Genomic DNA, 18,215 nt, shown 5'->3' on the forward strand with positions numbered 1-18,215 from the left:
ATATGCTATCTAAGTTGGTCATCACTTTCCTTTCAAGGAATAAGCATCTTTTAATTTTATGGCTGCAATCACCATCTGCAGTGATTTTGGAGCCAAAAAAAAATAGTCTCTCATTGTTTCCACCATTTCCCCATCTATTTCCCATGAACTGATGGGACCAGATGCCATGATCTTAGTTTTCTGAATGTTGAACTTTAAGCCAACTTTTTCACTCTCCTCTTTCACTTTCATCAAGAGGCTTTTTAGTTCCTCTTTCTGCCTTAAGGGTGGTGTCATCTGCATATCTGAGGTTATTGATATTTCTCCCGGCAATGTTGATTTCAGCTTGTGCTTCTTCCAGCCCAGCGTTTCTCATGATGTACTCTGCATAGAAGTTAAATAAGCAGGGTGACAATACACAACCTTGACGTACTCCTTTTCCTATTTGAAACCAGTCTGTTGTTCTCTGTCCAGTTCTAACTGTTGCCTCCTGACCTGCATATAGGTTTCTCAAGAGGCTGGTCAGGTGGTCTCTTTCAGAATGCTCCACAGTTTATTGTGATCCACACAGTCAAAGGCTTTGGCATAGTCAATAAAGCAGAAGTAGATGTTTTTCTGAAACTCTCTTGCTTTTTTGATGATCCAGTGGATGTTGGCAATTTGATGTCTGGTTCCTCTGCCTTTTCTAAATCCAGCTTGAACATCAGGAAGTTGACAGTTCACGTATTGCTGAAGCCTGGCTTGGAGGATTCTGAAGGTCCTGACAAATAGTAGATTCTCAACACTATTAGTTTCCTCCCCTCTTTCCTGTATTCTTTCTTTGCTCCTTCTTTCCCCACTGCTGCCTCCTATTGTGGAAGCCAAAGGAATGGATCATTCTTCCTCCAACCCCTTGGCAGAGTCAGGGAGAGAAGCACACGATCAGCTTCCCAGATGTTCTCCTGCCCATCTTGAGTCCAGGTGCAAAAATAGAGGGGATATAATGATCACAGGCAACTCTCTACCCGATTCTCTCACAATATGACCTTGCTGTGGTTCAGTTGCCCAAACTTGCTTAGTTCCTCTGGTGTCGCCCTATTGCCTACTTATAAAACAGGTTATTTAAAGTTTTGTTATGAAAGTGTATTCTTTTATACATTGCTATTGTATAGTTGCTGAGCTGTCTCCAACTATTTGAAACCCCATGGATTATAGCCTCCCAGGCTCCTCTCCTAGGCAATTTACATCCCAACTTTACTTGCCATTTCCTTCTCCAGGGAATCTTCCCAACCCAGAGATTGAAACTGTGTCTTCTATATCTCTTCTGTCTTCTGATTGCAGGCAAATTCTTTACCACTGAGCTACTTGGGAAGGCTTTATACATTATAGGTAATAATAAATGTGAATGTAAAGAAAGTACTTTTAAAATTAGCCTTTTTGGCTATGTGGCCTCCTCCACCTGACTGTGATTTGTAATTTTTATGTAGTCAAGTATGTCATTATATTTCTTTACAGAGTCTAGGATATTTGTCATTTAAACAAGGTACAACTTCAAGAATAGAAAAAATATTTCTCTTTAGTTTTATTTTAATGTTTAGATCTATCATTTGTTTTATCTACTGTGAGAAATGAAGAACTGGTTTATTTTTTTTACTTAAAAACCTCAGCCAGTTGCCCCAGCATTTTATGTCAATGTTTTACTTTTTCCCATTGATTTTAAAATCTGCTTTTATCATACACTAATTTCCAATTTAAATTATGTTTGATTTGGATTTGGGGCTCTCTTTTCTTTCACTATTTTCCTTGTTCTCTTCAGATACCATATTACTTTAATTATAAGGAATTAAATTTGTTTCGATTTTTTAGAATAAAATGCATCTCTTACTTTCATTTCAATGTTTTCTTAGCGTTTCTGGGTAAACATTTTTACTAGTATTTATCTTTGAACACATATTATAATTGTTTATTCCTTATTCTACATACCAAAGGGTTAATCCTTAATCCTCATCATTGTTTTTTTTTTTTCACTATAGCTTCCCTTCTTTTGAACTTTTTATTTTGATTCATCTTTCATTCAGAAGGAATATGCATTCCAAAATTTTATTTACTTAGAATATATATGTGAATTTTGGGGGTGACAATATTGAGGTCTATTTTCCTTTATACATGATTATGTGAATGATCATTTGCTTACATATGGAAAAAGTAGCTGATAACCTGTTTGAGAATATAACAGCCAATGCCTGAGTATCTCCTGTGTTTAACACTTCAGGCACTCATTCTGAGCACTCTCCACCCTACCTGAAACCCTGATACCATCTTCCCCGAATCTGCTTCACTTTTCTCTATAGCGCTGAGTATGAAGTATCCACTTAGTGCGTTCATTAATATAAGGATATATATGTGTATGTATATATATATATATATATATATATATATATATATGAATATGAATCTATTGCTTTCTTGATGCTTTTCCCAAGGCTCTTATTCATACATATATTCTTATTTTCACCATTGGCCCAATCTACAGTTCTTTTGGTAAAGTAGATACAGAAGCCAAGTTACAGTAACCTCTTGCTGGTTCTCTTCTACTTTGATCCATTCTTTAAAATTGGACTGCAGCCCTAGAGAGTATAGGAAAATACTGAGTGATGAAGGTGAAAGTCTCTCAGTCATGTTCGACTCTGTGTGAGTGACCCCATGGACTGTAGCCCGCCAGACTCTCTGTCTATGGAATTCTCCAGGCAAGAGTACTGGAGTGGGTAGCCATTCCCTTCTCCAGGATCGAACTGCAGGCAGATTCTTAACAGTTTGAGCCACCAGCGAAGTGAATAGATAGACAGGGGCAATTTTTAAAGAGACGGAAACAAGAACTTTGCCGTTTGAGAGACCATGTCCATGGAATAGAGATGGCTGCCTGGTTTTCTAGTTGTAGATATCTATTCTCTCTGGGCTAAGAGCAAACATTTCTGCCTCTCTCCCCCTAATTCCCAGGTGGTAGGGCTGAGCCAACACCTCTTTCCAGATGAGGTGTAGTACAGAACTAGAGGAAATTACTTCTGAAAAGGTAAAATGGATTGTTATTTTCACTATGTATGTCCTTTTCCGGACATACACAGTTTAATTTCTGGCTTTTTCCTCTTCCAATTCTAATTCAGTATTTATGTGTCTATCCTTCAGTTTTCACTGCAAATATTTCAGAAACGTGTTCATACATACATTCTCTATTACCTCCTACTGTCTGATTCAAGATGATTTACTGGAGATGTATCCTCTGCCCTACCTCAGTTCTCCTTCCCCTGTGCCGTCTTGTACACCTTAAGGCTGCTCCAAATTGCTTTTTTTCCCCTTCCATTTGTAGACACTTTCTTATTTGTTTCTTACTGGATGTTGATTTCTCCTTCTGCCTTTTTACATGTATTCTCCTCCCTCTTTCTTATTGCCCCTTGAAGCATTTATATGGCTGAGACGGTAAAGAATCTGCCTACAATGCAGGAGACTCAAGTTGATTCCTGGGCTGGGAAGATCCCCTGAAGAAAGGAATGGTAACCCACTCCAGTATTCTTGCCTGGAGAATCCCAAGGCCAGAGAAGCCTGGAAGGCTACAGTCCACGGGGTTGCAAAGTCAGGCACAACTGAGTGATTAACACTTTCTCTTTTAATCACTTCTTCAAAGTAAACTAACCAATGAGAACCTTTCGGCACGGCACTTAAAGTTAAGGTTTTTATACCAGTGTATTGTTTCTCCCATAAAATACTCCCATTTTTTTCCAGTTTGGATTCTAAGAGAATAGCCTCAAAGTTCTTTGACATCCACCAGATAAAAATTTATTAGGCAGCATGAAGAACAGTATCATAAAACAGAGTTTTCTTTTTTCTTTCACCTGGCAGTGATAACACTGCTACTGAGCTGCATATGGTCTCCTCGGTACTTTCCAATGTCAGCATTCCTTGGGCTCCTTGAAAAAAGCGATTACATTATTGCTCTCCACTTGAAATATGTATTGCTCTTGGCAGTCTTTCTCTGAGTGCTTTCATTTAGCTCTGAATAAGCAAGAAAACACACGCATTGAGACCAGTGGTTTTCCCCAATCGTCATCTATCTTTCCATGCAAAAGCATTCTAGTTTTTATTTCTGATTAACTTTTATACCTTTTAAGCACAATATTATTATAGAATTTGGAGTTTATTCAACTGTGGGTGCAGGACACACCTGCATAAACCCTGTCTATTGCGTTTTTCATATCCCAACCCACAGTCTGGGTAGAGTTTGCAGTCAGCATTTGAAACAAAGTCTCTCACACCCAGTGACATTTTTGTTCTTTAAACAGTGTTTTCAAGGCGTATGCCTTGACAAATTACTTTCCCATTATTCAATTACTTTTATTTTCAAAATGGGAATTTTTTATTCTTGATTCATCATTATTAATTTTATATATGCTTTTATTAAAACATACTCAGTCATGCCCAACTCTTTGCGACCCCATGGATTACAGCCCACCAGGCTCCTCTGTCCATGGGATTCTCCAGGCAAGAATACCAGAGTGGGTTGCCATCCCCTTCTCCAGGGGATCTTCCCAATTCAAGGATCAAACCTGGGTTTCCTGCATTGTAGGCAGATTCTTTACCAGTGAGCCACCAGGAAAACCCATTATTAACTCTATATATGCTTTTATTAAAACACATTCAAACACTATTAAAATGTTTAAATTAGAAATGAAATGTCCCTATGAGTCTACCTACCCAGACAATCATAGTAAATTATCTCTGTTTATCCTCTTAAACCTTTTTCTTAAAAGTATGTATGTAAACACACTATATATAATCTGCACCAACAGTAAAATCATACAGTATTCATCATTCTGTATGTTTTCCTTAACCATGGACATTTTCATGCTAATGTTTGTTGATCTACCTTGTACTCCATTGCTTGAACATAACAATAATTACAGTTGATCTTGGAATAAGATAGGTTTGAATTGTCCAGGTCCACTTAAAAGTCTACTTTTTAAAAATAAATACTTCCATATATTTACGATCTGCCGTTGGTTGAATCCTCAGATAAGGAAGGAAGGCCAACTGTAGGACTTGAGTGTGTCCAGATTTTGGTACATGTGACTGATTCTGGAACCAGTTCCCCTACAGATAGCAGGTGACAATTGGATACATATTTTGCTAATTTCATATTGACAGACATTCAGGCTATGACCACTGTTTTACCAAAGTGATTCAGTTTTATGTATATATATATATATATAATTTTCAGATTTTTTCCATTATAGGCTATTTCAAGAAATTGAATATAGTTCTCTGCACTATGTAGTAAATCCTTATTTATCTAATTTATATACAGTAGTGTGTTTCTGTTATTCCCATAGTCTTAATTTATCCTTCACCCTCTTTCCCCTTTGGTAACCATAAGTTTTTTGCTTTTTTTTTCTTTCTATGTCTGTGAGTCTGTTTCTGTTTTATGAGTAGGTGCATTTATATTATTTTGTAGATTCCACATATAAGTGATATCATGTGATATTTGTATTTATCTGACTTACTTCACTTAGTATAATAATCTCTAGGTCCATCTATGTCTGCAAATGGCAATATTTCATTTTTAATGGTTGAATAATATTCTGTTGCATATATGTATACCACATCTTCTTTAGCCATTCATATGTCAATGGACACTTAGACTATTTTCACATCTTCTTGGCTATTATAAATAATGCTGCTGTGAACATTGGGCTGCATGTGTCTTTTTAAATTATTATCCCTAGTGTTTTTGAGGATTTCTTTTTTGTAGTGATAGCACTAGGGATTAAAGTATACACACATAGCTTATCACAGTCCAGTAATATCATTTTACCGCTTAAATTGGGATATAATTTTACCTACCTTTTAGACTCTTTTACACCTCTCTGTCTATAACATAGTTGTCTTAAATGTTTCGTCTACATATGTTGAGACCCTCATGAAAACTTTTGCTTTTAAATGTCAAATATAATTTTAAAAGCTCAAGGGTAAAAGAATACTTCATAATTTAGCCATATGCTTACTCTTTCCTTTACTCTTTCTTCATTCCTAATGTTCCATTTTCTTTTTTTTACCTTTGAGGAATTTCCTTTCGCCATTCTTTTTCAGCCAGGTGCCTGGTGACAAATTATTCTCTCTTCCCTTTATCTGAAATCATCTTTATTTCACCTTTATTCTTAAAAAATATTTCCACTCAGTGCAGAATTTGGGGTTGGCTATTGTTTTTCTTTCAGCGTTAAGTATGCTACTTTTTTCTGGCCTCTGTTGTTTCTGGAAAGCAATCTGCTGTTCTCCTGCAGGCAATGTCTTCTCATAGACTGCTTTCAAGCTTTTGCCTTTTTCTTGAGTTTTTAGAAGCTTGAATTTGATGTGTATAGATTCCTCAGTGTTGATTTCTTTGACATTATCCTGTTTTGGACATTCTGAGCCCCTTAAATCTATAAGATTATTTCATGACAAATTTGGGAAGTTTTCAATTTTTTCTCAAACCTACTGCAGCTCCATATTCATATTGTTTGTACCGTGTGTGTGTGTTGACACCAATAGCGTGTTATATATTTTCCATTATCTCACAGGTCCCTGAAGCTCATATTAATTTTTAAATCTATTTCCCTTATTGCTCATAATTTCTATTGATTTAACTTGCTGTTCACTAGTTTCTCTGAAATTTGCTTTCTGTTACTAACAGGTTTGTTTATTATTTAATACTAAGTCCAAATTTTCTATTTTGTCCTCTTTTATATTTTCTATCTCTTTGCTGAGATTTTCTATTTTCTTTTTTGTTTCAGGAGTGTTCATGATTACTTGTTGGAGCATATTTGAACAGCAGAGTTATAGTTCAAGCCTAAAAATTCCAGTTTCTCTGTCATTTTGATTTTCTGGTCTGTAGATTGTATTTTCTCACTGAAATTAAAATAATCCTGGGTTTTGGTATGAGGAGACATTTTGGACAGTTTCCTGGATGCTATCACTATTATACCTTAATGACTTTGGTTTCTAATTAAAATTTCTGTTTTAGAAGGTAGCCAACCTGTTTAGATTTGTAATGTACACCCTGGATCACTTTTGTGAGCTTTTTTCCAAATCTCAGTTTAATTTATAAAACCTGACTAGTGCTGTTGTGTTAACCATCTCACAATCTGCTTGTTACCCATCTGAGGAGGGGGAGGTGTGCACTGCTGCATGGGTAGGAGGTGGAAATAATAGTTTCTTTCAGGCCAGACATCTCCTGTTTCCTAAAGGAAGATGGAAGTCAGTTCTTCTCTTTGACTCTGCTGGGGAGAGAAACTGCTTTGTTTACTTCAGATCAAGTGTGGAAGTCAGAGCTCTGCCCTGAGTGGGAAGCACACACCTGTTACTGGAGTAGAAATAAGGGAAACTAAAATTATATAACTGGAGAAAATATGAAAATAGGGGAAAATAGTCTCATTTATATAATTATGGCCACTCAGATTTTTTGGAAATCTCTCATCTCTGATTACACTTTGCTTGATTTTTTTCATAATTGTGATTTGAACTATTATTTATACAACATATTTTAAATTTTCTATTCAGCTTGGTCATAGGAGAAAGAGGGTATAAATATATATAGCCAATAGTTATCATGATCTGGAATTGAACTATGGAAAATGTTAAAATTTGAGCATGACTATTCTAAAGTAGATTTATTAACTTATGTTTATCTTAACAAAAAGGCATCTTTCTGTACAAGGATTCTATAATTAAACATTTTGATGGTCTTTTAAAATTATGCAGCACTAGCAGAGTAAACTCAATAAAAAATGTCCTATATACATCATTTACATGCAATGACAAAAATTCAGTCAGTTCAGTTCAGTCGCTCAGTTGTGTCCAACTCTTTGTAACCCCATGGACTGCAGCACGCCAGGCCTCCCTATCCACCATCATTTCCCACAGTTTACCCAAATTCATGTTCATTGAGTTGATGATGCCATCCAGCCATCTCATCCTCTGTCATCCCCTTCTCTTCCTGCCTTCAATCTTTCCCAGCATCACGCTCTTTTCAAATGAGTCAGTTCTTTGTATCAGATGGCTAAAGTATTGGAGTTTCAGCTTCAGCATCAGTCCTTCCAATGAACATTCAGGACTGATTTCCATTAGGATGGACTGGTTTGATCACCTTGCAGTCCAAGGGACTCTCAAGAGTCTTTTCCAACACCACAGTTCAAAAGCATCAATATTTCGGTGCTCAGCTTTCTTTATAGTCCAACTCACACATCCATACATGACCACTGGAAAAACCATAGTCTTGACTAGACAGACCTTTGTTGACAAAGTCATGTCTCTGCTTTTTAATATGCTATCTAGGTTGGTCATAACTTTTCTTCCAAGGAACAGAGTCTTTTAATTTCATGGCTACAGTCACCATCTACAGTGATTTTGGAGCCCCCAAAAATAAAGGCTCTCACTGTTTCCACTGTTTCCCCATCTATTTGCCATGAAGAGATGAGACCAGATGTCATGATCTTCCTTTTCTGGATGTTGAGCTTTAAGCCAACTTTTTCGCTCTCCTCTTTCACTTTCATCAAGAGGCTCTTTAGTTCTTTCTCGCTTTCTGCCATAAGGGTTGTGTCACCTGCATATCTGAACTTTACTGATATTTCTCCCAGCAATCTTGATTCCAGCTTGTGCTTCATCCAGCCCCGCGTTTCTCATGATGTACTCTGCATAGAAGTTAAATAAACAGGGTGACAATATACAACCTTGACATACTCCTTTTCCTATTTGGAACCAGTCTGTTGTTCCATGCCCAGTTCTAACTGTTGCTTCCTGACCTGCATATAGGTTTCTCAAGAGGCAGGTTAGGTGCTCTGGTATTCCCATCTCTTTCAGAATTTTCCACAGTTTATTGTGATCCACACAGTCAAAGGCTTTGACATAGTCAATAAAGCAGAAGTAGATGTTTTTCTGGAACTCTCTTGCTTTTTTGATGATCCAGTGGATGTTGGCAATTTGATCTCTGGTTCCTCTGCCTTTTCTAAATCTAGCTTGAACATATGGAAGTTCATGGTTCATGTACTGTTGAAGCCTGGCTTGGAGAATTTTGAGCATTACTTTACTAGCCTGTGAGATGAGTGCAATTGTGCAGTAGTTTGAGCATTCTTTGGCATTGCCTTTCTTAGGGACTGGAATGAAAACTGACCTTTTCCAGTCCTGTGGCCACTGCTGAGTTTTCCAAATTTGCTGGCATATTGAGTGCAGTACTTTCACAGCATCATCTTTTAGGATTTAAAAGAGCTCAACTGGAATTCCATCACCTCCACTAGCTTTGTTCATAGTTATGCTTCCTAAGGGCCACTTGACTCCACACTCCAAGATGTCTGGCTCTAGGTGAATTATCATACCATCGTGATTATCTGGGTCATGAAGATCTTTTTTGTATAGTTCTTCTGTGTATTCTTGCCACCTCTTCTCAATATCTTCTGCTTTTGTTAGGTCCAAAAATTACCAAATGCAAAAATGTTAGATCCAAAAATACCAAATGCAAAAATTATTTATATTTATATTACATAACATTTCATTTATGTATTCATCCCTTGGACAGCAAGGAGATCAAACCAGTCAATTTTACTGTGTATTATTTTGAGTTTTTTCACCTAAAGTTAGAAGAGAGAATAGCTGAATACCTGTTCCTTCAAACCTGTCTTGCCCTACATTATCCACAAAGAAAGCAATAAAAAGTCACATAACCACTAAATAATGTAGTATGAGCTCAGTTACACGTGTCATAAAAAGAAGACATTTTCACCCTATTGTTCCTATCCACCTAGGACAAGTATACTGTTCGTTGAGGCTTGAATTCAAATGTCAACTTCCTGTGAAGACATCCCCTGAGCAAATTAGTCACATTTTCCTTCCTTATTCCAGAGCATTTGAAACATATTACATTTTGTATTTTGCATATTCCTATATGCCCTCCCTCTCTAGACTATAAACAATTCAATGGTATAGGTATAAGCCATGTATTATGCAGATCTTTGAGTTCACAAGGCTTGCATCACTGCTGAAAAATAAATCTCACATGTAAAACCAAAGTTTAAAGGAGTTTGAGCTCACAATCATTAATTTTATCATTTATCTCAAACTTTTAATTATGAAGTGATGTATATATGTAAATATATCATGATTTTATTAGATAAAGAATTAACTAATTTTAAGTTCAAAATAGATCTTTAATTAGGAGTAAGAGTAATATGGTAATTGGAAGTATAACTCACTGAGCCTATGAGGATAAAAAATTATTACTAAAGTTACTTTTGGAGAATTTGCATTATGACTACAAATAAGTTATTTAATTGTGCCTAAACTTATCCATGATTGCATGATGTTTTGGTTTTGCTTTTTGAAATAGTTCAATTTATTCCATTATGTAGCATGAGGCATCCAAGAATATGCTAAAATACCTCATAAATAATGACACTGTAGATATAGATATACACATGTTTTAATTACAATAAATAAAATAATAAGCTAAAATTCTCAGAATAGTATACAATACTAGTAGGTCAGTCATTAGACATAAGATGCTAAAATAAAATAACAATTATAAAATAAAATCATAAATTTTATAAAATAAAATAAAATTGTAAAAATTGTAAATAATAATGTCAGCAGTATATAAGAATGTGTGCGAAAAATAATGTAAATCACTAATGGTATATTCCTTTCTTCTCATCTTTAGGGTTGCTGGAGAAAGATAACTATTGATGACTTTCTGCCTTTTGATGAAGAAAATAATCTATTGCTTCCAGCTACAACCTATGAATTTGAACTTTGGCCAATGCTTTTGTGTAAAGCTATCATTAAGCTGGCAAATGTTGAGTAAGTAGAATAAAGACTTATCACTCACTTGTATAAAGACAAAATGGCAAACAGCAGCAACAACTATGCACCAATATTACATAGGTTTATTTTTCAAAAAATCATTTTTAAAAAGCATTTTCTCCAAACAGTATAAACTTTCTAATATAACAATAAACATTTCAAAGCCACTGGTTTGAAGTGCTGTGTTAGCCAGCAATGAGACAAAATTCCCCCAAGAAAAATGCTCAAAACTGATTCTGTATCCAGTGTTTCCTTATGATGAATGGAAGAGTCAGTCATGGAAGTAAAGTTTCAGTTTAAGGAGAGAAAGAAGTTATTTTTTAGAGGAAAATACTGGTTCATCTAATTATTGAATATATGTCCTGCTGTTTAGTTGCTAAGTCGTGTCCAACTCTTTTGCAACCCCATGGACTGTAACCCATCAGTCTTCTCTATCCGTGGGATTTTTCCAGGCAAAAATACTGGAGCGGGGTTGCCATTTCTTACTCCAGTGTATCCTGGATCCAGTTAAAGTCTTAGGCTTTGGGTATGCAGCCATCATTTGCTAATCTTGAAAATCTGATCTCTTCTGAAGAATGTCCATGTGTTCCTCATGGTTTAGGTACCACTGGTCCTTTTTATACATTCACAATGAAAACTATCATGTTTCCTTCAATATTCCTGGAAAATCTGCTTGTGTCTTATATTCCTGCACCAACCTATGCGAGACATGTCTTAGCTTCCACTTGCAGACTGTGGTCCTTCTATTCTGGTCCTTGTTCCATTGCTAAGTTGTTTCAGTCATGTTTGACTCTTTGCAACCCCATGGACTGTAACCCACCAGGCTCCTCTGTCCATGGAATTTTCCAGGCAAGAATACTGGAGTGGGTTGCCATTTCCTTCTCCAAGGGATCTTCCTGAGGCAGGGATTGAACCTGCATGTCTTATATTCCTGCCTTGGCAGGCGCATTCTTTACCACTAGTGCTTTATTCAGGCCTGAGTGATGCGAAAAAGCTTTGATACCTGAGTTGCCAATGCAAGGCAACTGTGTGTCTCCAATCTGTGGAAGAATTCTCACACACAATGCACCAGCTTGAATTTGCTACCCTTCCCCCTCCTGCAGTTTATCACAGCAGGTCCTTTTCAGCAGAACACACCCACTTGCTCTAACAGGCCACTCCAGCCACTGGCTCAAAGCTCAGCCCCCTCCCCTTCTATTATTATACACAGCCATGTCAGTCAGAAGCCTGGTCTGTTTTTTGTGGTTTTCTTTTGGCTCAGCTTCCTTTTTCTCTCCCAAAGCCACACAAACAAAAACAGCCCCTCCTGCTGCCACCCTCTTCATCTCTCTTTTCTGTTACCAACCCTCAATTTTCTATCCGGAATTTGTGTTACCCAGTTTGCAACCCTTAATTTCAATCATTTTAAAAAGCTCAGCTCAGAGCATTTAGATAGTTGAATACTACTAAGTATTTAAAATGGTAACAACTATGTTTGTTTATCTTTGAAAGGAAATAACGTTCCTAATTCTCAGATCTAACTTGAAGTCCTGAGAATGAGAGCAGCCAGGCCAGTGAAGCAATAAATGCATGACCCGGATAATTGGAGTGGCATTTTTATCTTTCTTAAAGCTACAGTAGAATTTTAAAGCAACTTGAGAAATGGCATTATGGTTATTTTTGAAAAACAAACAAATCCAACTTATAAATAAAGGACCAGGCTTAATGCAGGATGCTTCTTAGACCTTGAGGTGAAAATCACTATGTGGTCCAATTTATATTTGTCCAAAAGTTTTTCTCAGATTTTACAGTAGATAGTGAATTTTTTAATGTGAGTTTTAGCTTTCTACACTAAAAATTAATGTTTAGTAGTTATTTAAATATCACTCTGACATGTGCAGAGGAAAAAACATTACTTTTATGAGCTTTGCACAGTCACCTTCTAAATATGATTATTCAAAGAGGAGGTTAGACTGTTAATATCTATTCCAGTAGATATTTGTTATCTTGGAGATATGTGGACACATCACAGTTTATAATGCAAACAAAAAACAAATATAAATTTCTAAATGATGGAGTGTGTGACTAATACTTCTTTCTGAATTAAAAAACATGTATACCAATCAATACCATCAGTCACCACCACTGGCATAAGGTGGAACTGAAGCTCTGGTTCCTGGGCAAAATATAGATATAGCATTTGTGTGTGTTACTGAAAATAGACTAATCACTTCAGAAAAATATTAAAAGTAAAGGATTAAAATAAGAAGAGTGATATTTAATCAATCACAGTCTCATTGACTTTATGCCATAGTGGCAGATCCGTTCTTTTGTACAAGATAGAATGGATGTTTCCGGCTTCTCTAAAATTATCTAAGGATTTTATCAAAAATGTCTGATCCCCATCTTGCCCTGCATGTGTGAGACTGGCTTAATATACAGACTCATAGGAATCGTATTATAATTACTGAAACTTGAAAGAGGAAAGACATTGCCCTATTTTTAAAAGAACATGATAATATGTTGAATATACAGAAGAGATTATGTATTATCTATATATACGAAGTAAAGTGAGGTGAAAGCTCAGTTGTGTCCAACTCTATGCAACTACATGGACTGTAGACTGCCAGGCTGCTCCCGTGTAATTTTCCAAGCCAGAATATTAGAGTGGGTAGTCGTTTATGAGAGCCCATTTATTCTTTTATTACTGCTTGTTAGAGATTCCTGTATTTTATAGACCTCTCCCTGTTTTCAAATGTTATTGACTGTAATATTGTGTTTTTGTTTTTTCAGCATCCATGTGGCAGAGAGGAGAGAACTGGGAGAGTTCACAGTGATTCATGCACTCACGGGTTGGTTACCAGAAGTCATTTCTCTCCAGTATGTTTGACCATTAAATTACTCATACATTTTTTTTGTTTCTTCCCCAGTAAAGTTTCTTTAACTAAAATATTCTTAGTCTTAAAGAAAATTTCAAAAATTGCCACATTTTACAAAATGTTTGGAAAATAACATGTTATAGTATTATATAAAACTTTTGAGAATTGCAGGATTAATTTTTTTCCTTATATATAGTAAATTTAATCCTTAAATATATGAATTACAAATATTAAAACAATGTTAATTATTTATTTGGTAAAATATTTACAGGTGACCCCTTTATACTCATACATTTATTCAGTACAGAAAAATGAAAGCAACTTTTAATTAGCTACCCAAGACTTCCCTGGTGGCTCAGAGGTTAAAGCGTCTGCCTGCAATGCGGGAGACCTGGGTTCGATCCCTGGGTTCGATCCCTGGGTTGGGAAGATCCCCTGAAGAAGGAAATGGCAACCCACTCCAGTACTCTTGCCTGAGAATCCCATGGACAGAGGAGCTTGGTGGGCAACAGTCCACGGGGTCGCAAAGAGTCGGATACGACCAAGCGACTTCAGTTTCACTTCACTTCACTAGGGAAGAAATAACACTAAAATGCCTATTAGACCTTAGGCACTTTAATATGTTATTCCAGTTAAAACTCACAGTCCTGAAAAGATGATCTTATTTGATCATCCACATGACCTTATCAGCTCAGTGTTGTATATCATTAGAAATGAGAAAACTGAAGCTCATAGTGGCTAAATTCCCTAAAGCAGTGTACATTGTACCTGGAGGTAAAATTTGAATCTAAATATTTCTGGAGCCAAAGCACATAGTGCTTCTCTCATATGATTCTAGATATATAAAAATTGTTTGCCTGTGTATACAGAGAGAGTATTTAATGCAAAGCTTACTTAAAATTTCAAATATTTTTTGTCTCATACATAAAGATTGTAGACATATGATTTGATCATGTTATCATTGACACTGAAAACTAATCAGACTAAGATGCTAGAAAATAATTATATCAATAGATCTAAACATACCATCAGTCAGAATGCTGATTTTTACAAGATCAAATCCATAGTACAGTTATCAATTTGGATCATCTCTGATCTTTGATGTTAGAAAACTAGCATTTCCAGGGTCCAGGTTAAAGAAGATGAAGACAGATTCTAGTCACTTGGATTCCATCATTTAAAACATCCTTTCAGCAGGATAAGCTAGCCATTGCTTAGTTCAAATAAAAATATTTGTAGGCAAAAATTAGGAGGGTAGACAAGCTCCTTGACGCCTTTTCTTGGAAGAGAACTGACCTTGCTTTTTGCCTTCAGAAAGGTCCAGATGGCAGCCTTTTCTATCTTCTCATGGAAAATTATTTTCTGATACCTAATAGAGTATTTATTGGCATAATATTGTCAGTATTAGTAAGGAGAAGTAGAGAGAGGGTGGGGTTTATAAACAGACTTTACTAATGTTTTATCTTCAATGTTGATGGAATACTTATAATTTCCCATTAATTTTTCCTGCAATAAAGATACCAGAGACATGAAAACATCAGACATCTATCAGAGGGTGGTAAAGAAACAGGAGATCAAAATAATTCTTGACTAGAAAATTATTAAATTAAAAATTGTGAATAGTCTCTTGCTAGAATCATATAGTGAAATGATGCATGAAAATTGAAAACAATGTTCATATACTTTCATGATTATAAGACCAGTTTAATAATTAAATTAAAATTTTAAATTGCAGTATTTTAGATGCTCAGTTTGCATGAATATATGATTGTTTATAAAATGTCTATGAAAATGACATAAGAGAGGGAAGCTTGAGCTTTGGATTCAGAACTGTATAGCTAGATTTATGTTTTTATACTTCCTACTTCAAGCTATGTAAATTTTACAAGTAATATAATTTTGGAGGCCCAGAGTTTCCATATGTAAAATAGGGGTAAAAAATTACCTATCCTATATGGCTGCTCTGGGGATTGAAAAGGTGAGAGTATTGGAAAAAGTAGCTGATGTGTGGTAGAGACATAATTAGTGCTAGTTTCTTTCTCCTAATGCATATCACTGAAAGTGAAAGTGAAGTCACTCAGTCATGTCTGACTCTTTGTGACCCCATGGACTGTAGCCTACCAGGCTCCTCAGTCCGTGGAATTTTCCAGGCAAGAGTAGTGGAGTGGGTTGCATTTCCTTCTCCAGGGAATCTTCCCAACCCAGGGATTGAACCCGGATCTCCCACATTGCAGGCAGATGCTTTAACCTCTGAGCCACCAGGGAAGCCCCTAATGCATATCACTGGATTATTTAATATTATATAGAAATATGTATGACAGCTAATGATCAACCTTTGGAAGCAGAGAAAAGTCTAAACAAATAAGTGAGAGTGACTCAGATGTTCAAGTTTATCATTTTACTTCTAAATATAATCGAAAAGTAAAAGATATGTACTCGCTTCGATTTATTTCATAATGTGTAGGATTTTTTATTATGAATATTCTGCCACATTATTCATATAATTTAAAATTGCAATTACACTATAAAATCACAAAGTTAATTCATGTGTATATATGTGTATAATTTTAAATGAGAAGAATGTCATGGAACTGTAATAATGATTGTTAAAAAATAGTTTAATTTGAAATCACTGTCTGCCAAGGATCCAGGGAGAGGTCCGGCATGGCTTCCTGGAGAAAGTTCTGATTTGATCAGAGCCTCTACTGTTGGCTGGGTTTGATTTGAGAGGAAGGGAGGAAAAGGGCATGGAAAGCAGGAGAACGATAAGATCAAAGCCATGATCTGTTCAGAAGTTGGATGTTTCTGTTACTACGAAGGATTCCATGTGCCAAAGCAGCCCCTGAGAGCCTTCATTGGTCATTCCAGGAGAATCAGAATATTGAAGTTTCAAATTGTGTTCACTACTGACTTTTCCCATATGAAAATCAATAGGGCGAAAAGTGTTTTGTGATGTCTTCAACAGACAGCCTTTCCCTTCCCTCTCACATAGAAGCACCAAAGGGAGACATTGCTAGATTTGCAATTGTTGACCTTGCCTCATGTTTTCCTACAGTTAGCACTGTCTTATTTGAAAACAAGAAACACAAAGTTGTAACTCTCTGTATTATACTAGAAACACAGAGTGGATATTAGAAGTCTAGCAATTTCAGATGAAGAGGTGATGTTTTTCTCCACAAATTTGTCTGATCTTGATGTAATTCATTTGAGAATGGAACACTCCGCCATCCCATACTTAATTCTAACTGTCCAAGAAGTTGTATAGTCTCATCCTGTGGAGTTTGAATATTTCTTTTTCACAGTATAACATTTGTTACACTGTAGGTGGAAAAAACACATGGTTGTGGATTCAGAAAGATCCATTTTAATCCTGATTTTAGTATTTCCTAGTCTATCATTTGTGACTACATAAAATTTGCAACCTTCTCTTATACCTCAATTATGATTGCACGACTTAGGTTGCAGAGCCTTTGGGGGATTAAATGCATTAAAGAAAACCAAATAAAAAACCCTACCTGGCCACCCACATCTTCATTCTGCTTCTCAAATGTTCTAAAATCATTATCCCCTAGGGTCTTAGCCTGAACTGTTCTTTCTTTATGCCTTAAATGATCTTCCATCAGATATTTACTTGGCTGGATAAGTCATAACATTTAGATCTCACCAGGCTTAAATATCAACTCCTCAGAAAAACCTTTTCAGCCATCTAGGTTTAAATAATTCCTTTCCCAAATGATTCCATAGCCCATTGTTTATTATTTTATTTTCATTATAAAAGTTATCACTACCTTCCACTGAGAAGTTATCACTGCCTTCCATCTTCCACTGAGATGGTACAGTGTGTGAGAATAGGAACTCTTTTTTGTCTTTGTCAATGTTGAGACTACTTGTGCTTAGAAAAAATGACACTGCATGACCGTTACACAGTATGATCTGAATGAATGTTTGTTGATAGAGTAATTTAAAAAATACTTTAAAAGACTAAACTAGTGTGCAAAAAATTCTTTGGTAATTCAGTGCAGGAACATATAGCTTAATTTCCGCAGAAAGCAATGCTTAAACTGATTTCAAAGAGTTAGTGGAAACTAGTGAGGCTTTTGGGGCAGGGAAGCCAACTCAGAGAAGAAAGAATAGTGTGGAAGTGCAAGACAGCATGGTGTACTCCCAGAAAAGCACATGAATCTGCAGGAGTGGATTATGGCTGCTGGATTCTAGAGGAGAGATGAGTAGAGGGTGGAGAAGTGTACGGGAACAAAGCAGACTAAGTTAAGAAATTCACAACAGAATGTTGCTGAGAGATTTTATACAGGAGGATGATCTCGATCAGGCTTGTGAGTTTGGAGGCTTGCTCAGAGCAGGAGGACAGATATGAGGACTGGAGCAGGGAAACTGGTTTGTGCAGTATTGCAGAAGAGCTTCTGTGGAAAAAAACTGATAAAAATGGAGAAAGGGGGACTTCCCTGGTGGTCCTAAGGCTAAAACTCCACGTTCCCAATGCAGGGGGCCCTGGATTGAGCCCTGGTC

General features: G+C 36.3%; 1 protein-coding gene across 1 annotated transcript in view; it reads left to right on the forward strand.

Annotated features, from left to right (window-relative positions):
• The window catches only part of ADGB (androglobin), a 184,515-nt gene that overhangs the window by 37,124 nt on the left and 129,176 nt on the right, over positions 1-18,215 (forward strand). The window contains exons 6-7 of the mRNA XM_068985429.1: positions 10,691-10,830; positions 13,606-13,692. Of these exons, the coding sequence (XP_068841530.1) occupies positions 10,691-10,830; positions 13,606-13,692 (227 nt within the window). The remainder of the gene's footprint in view (positions 1-10,690; positions 10,831-13,605; positions 13,693-18,215) is intronic.

Source organism: Capricornis sumatraensis, chromosome 13 (assembly GCF_032405125.1).
Source record: "Capricornis sumatraensis isolate serow.1 chromosome 13, serow.2, whole genome shotgun sequence".
In the NCBI taxonomy this organism is placed as follows: domain Eukaryota; kingdom Metazoa; phylum Chordata; class Mammalia; order Artiodactyla; family Bovidae; genus Capricornis; species Capricornis sumatraensis.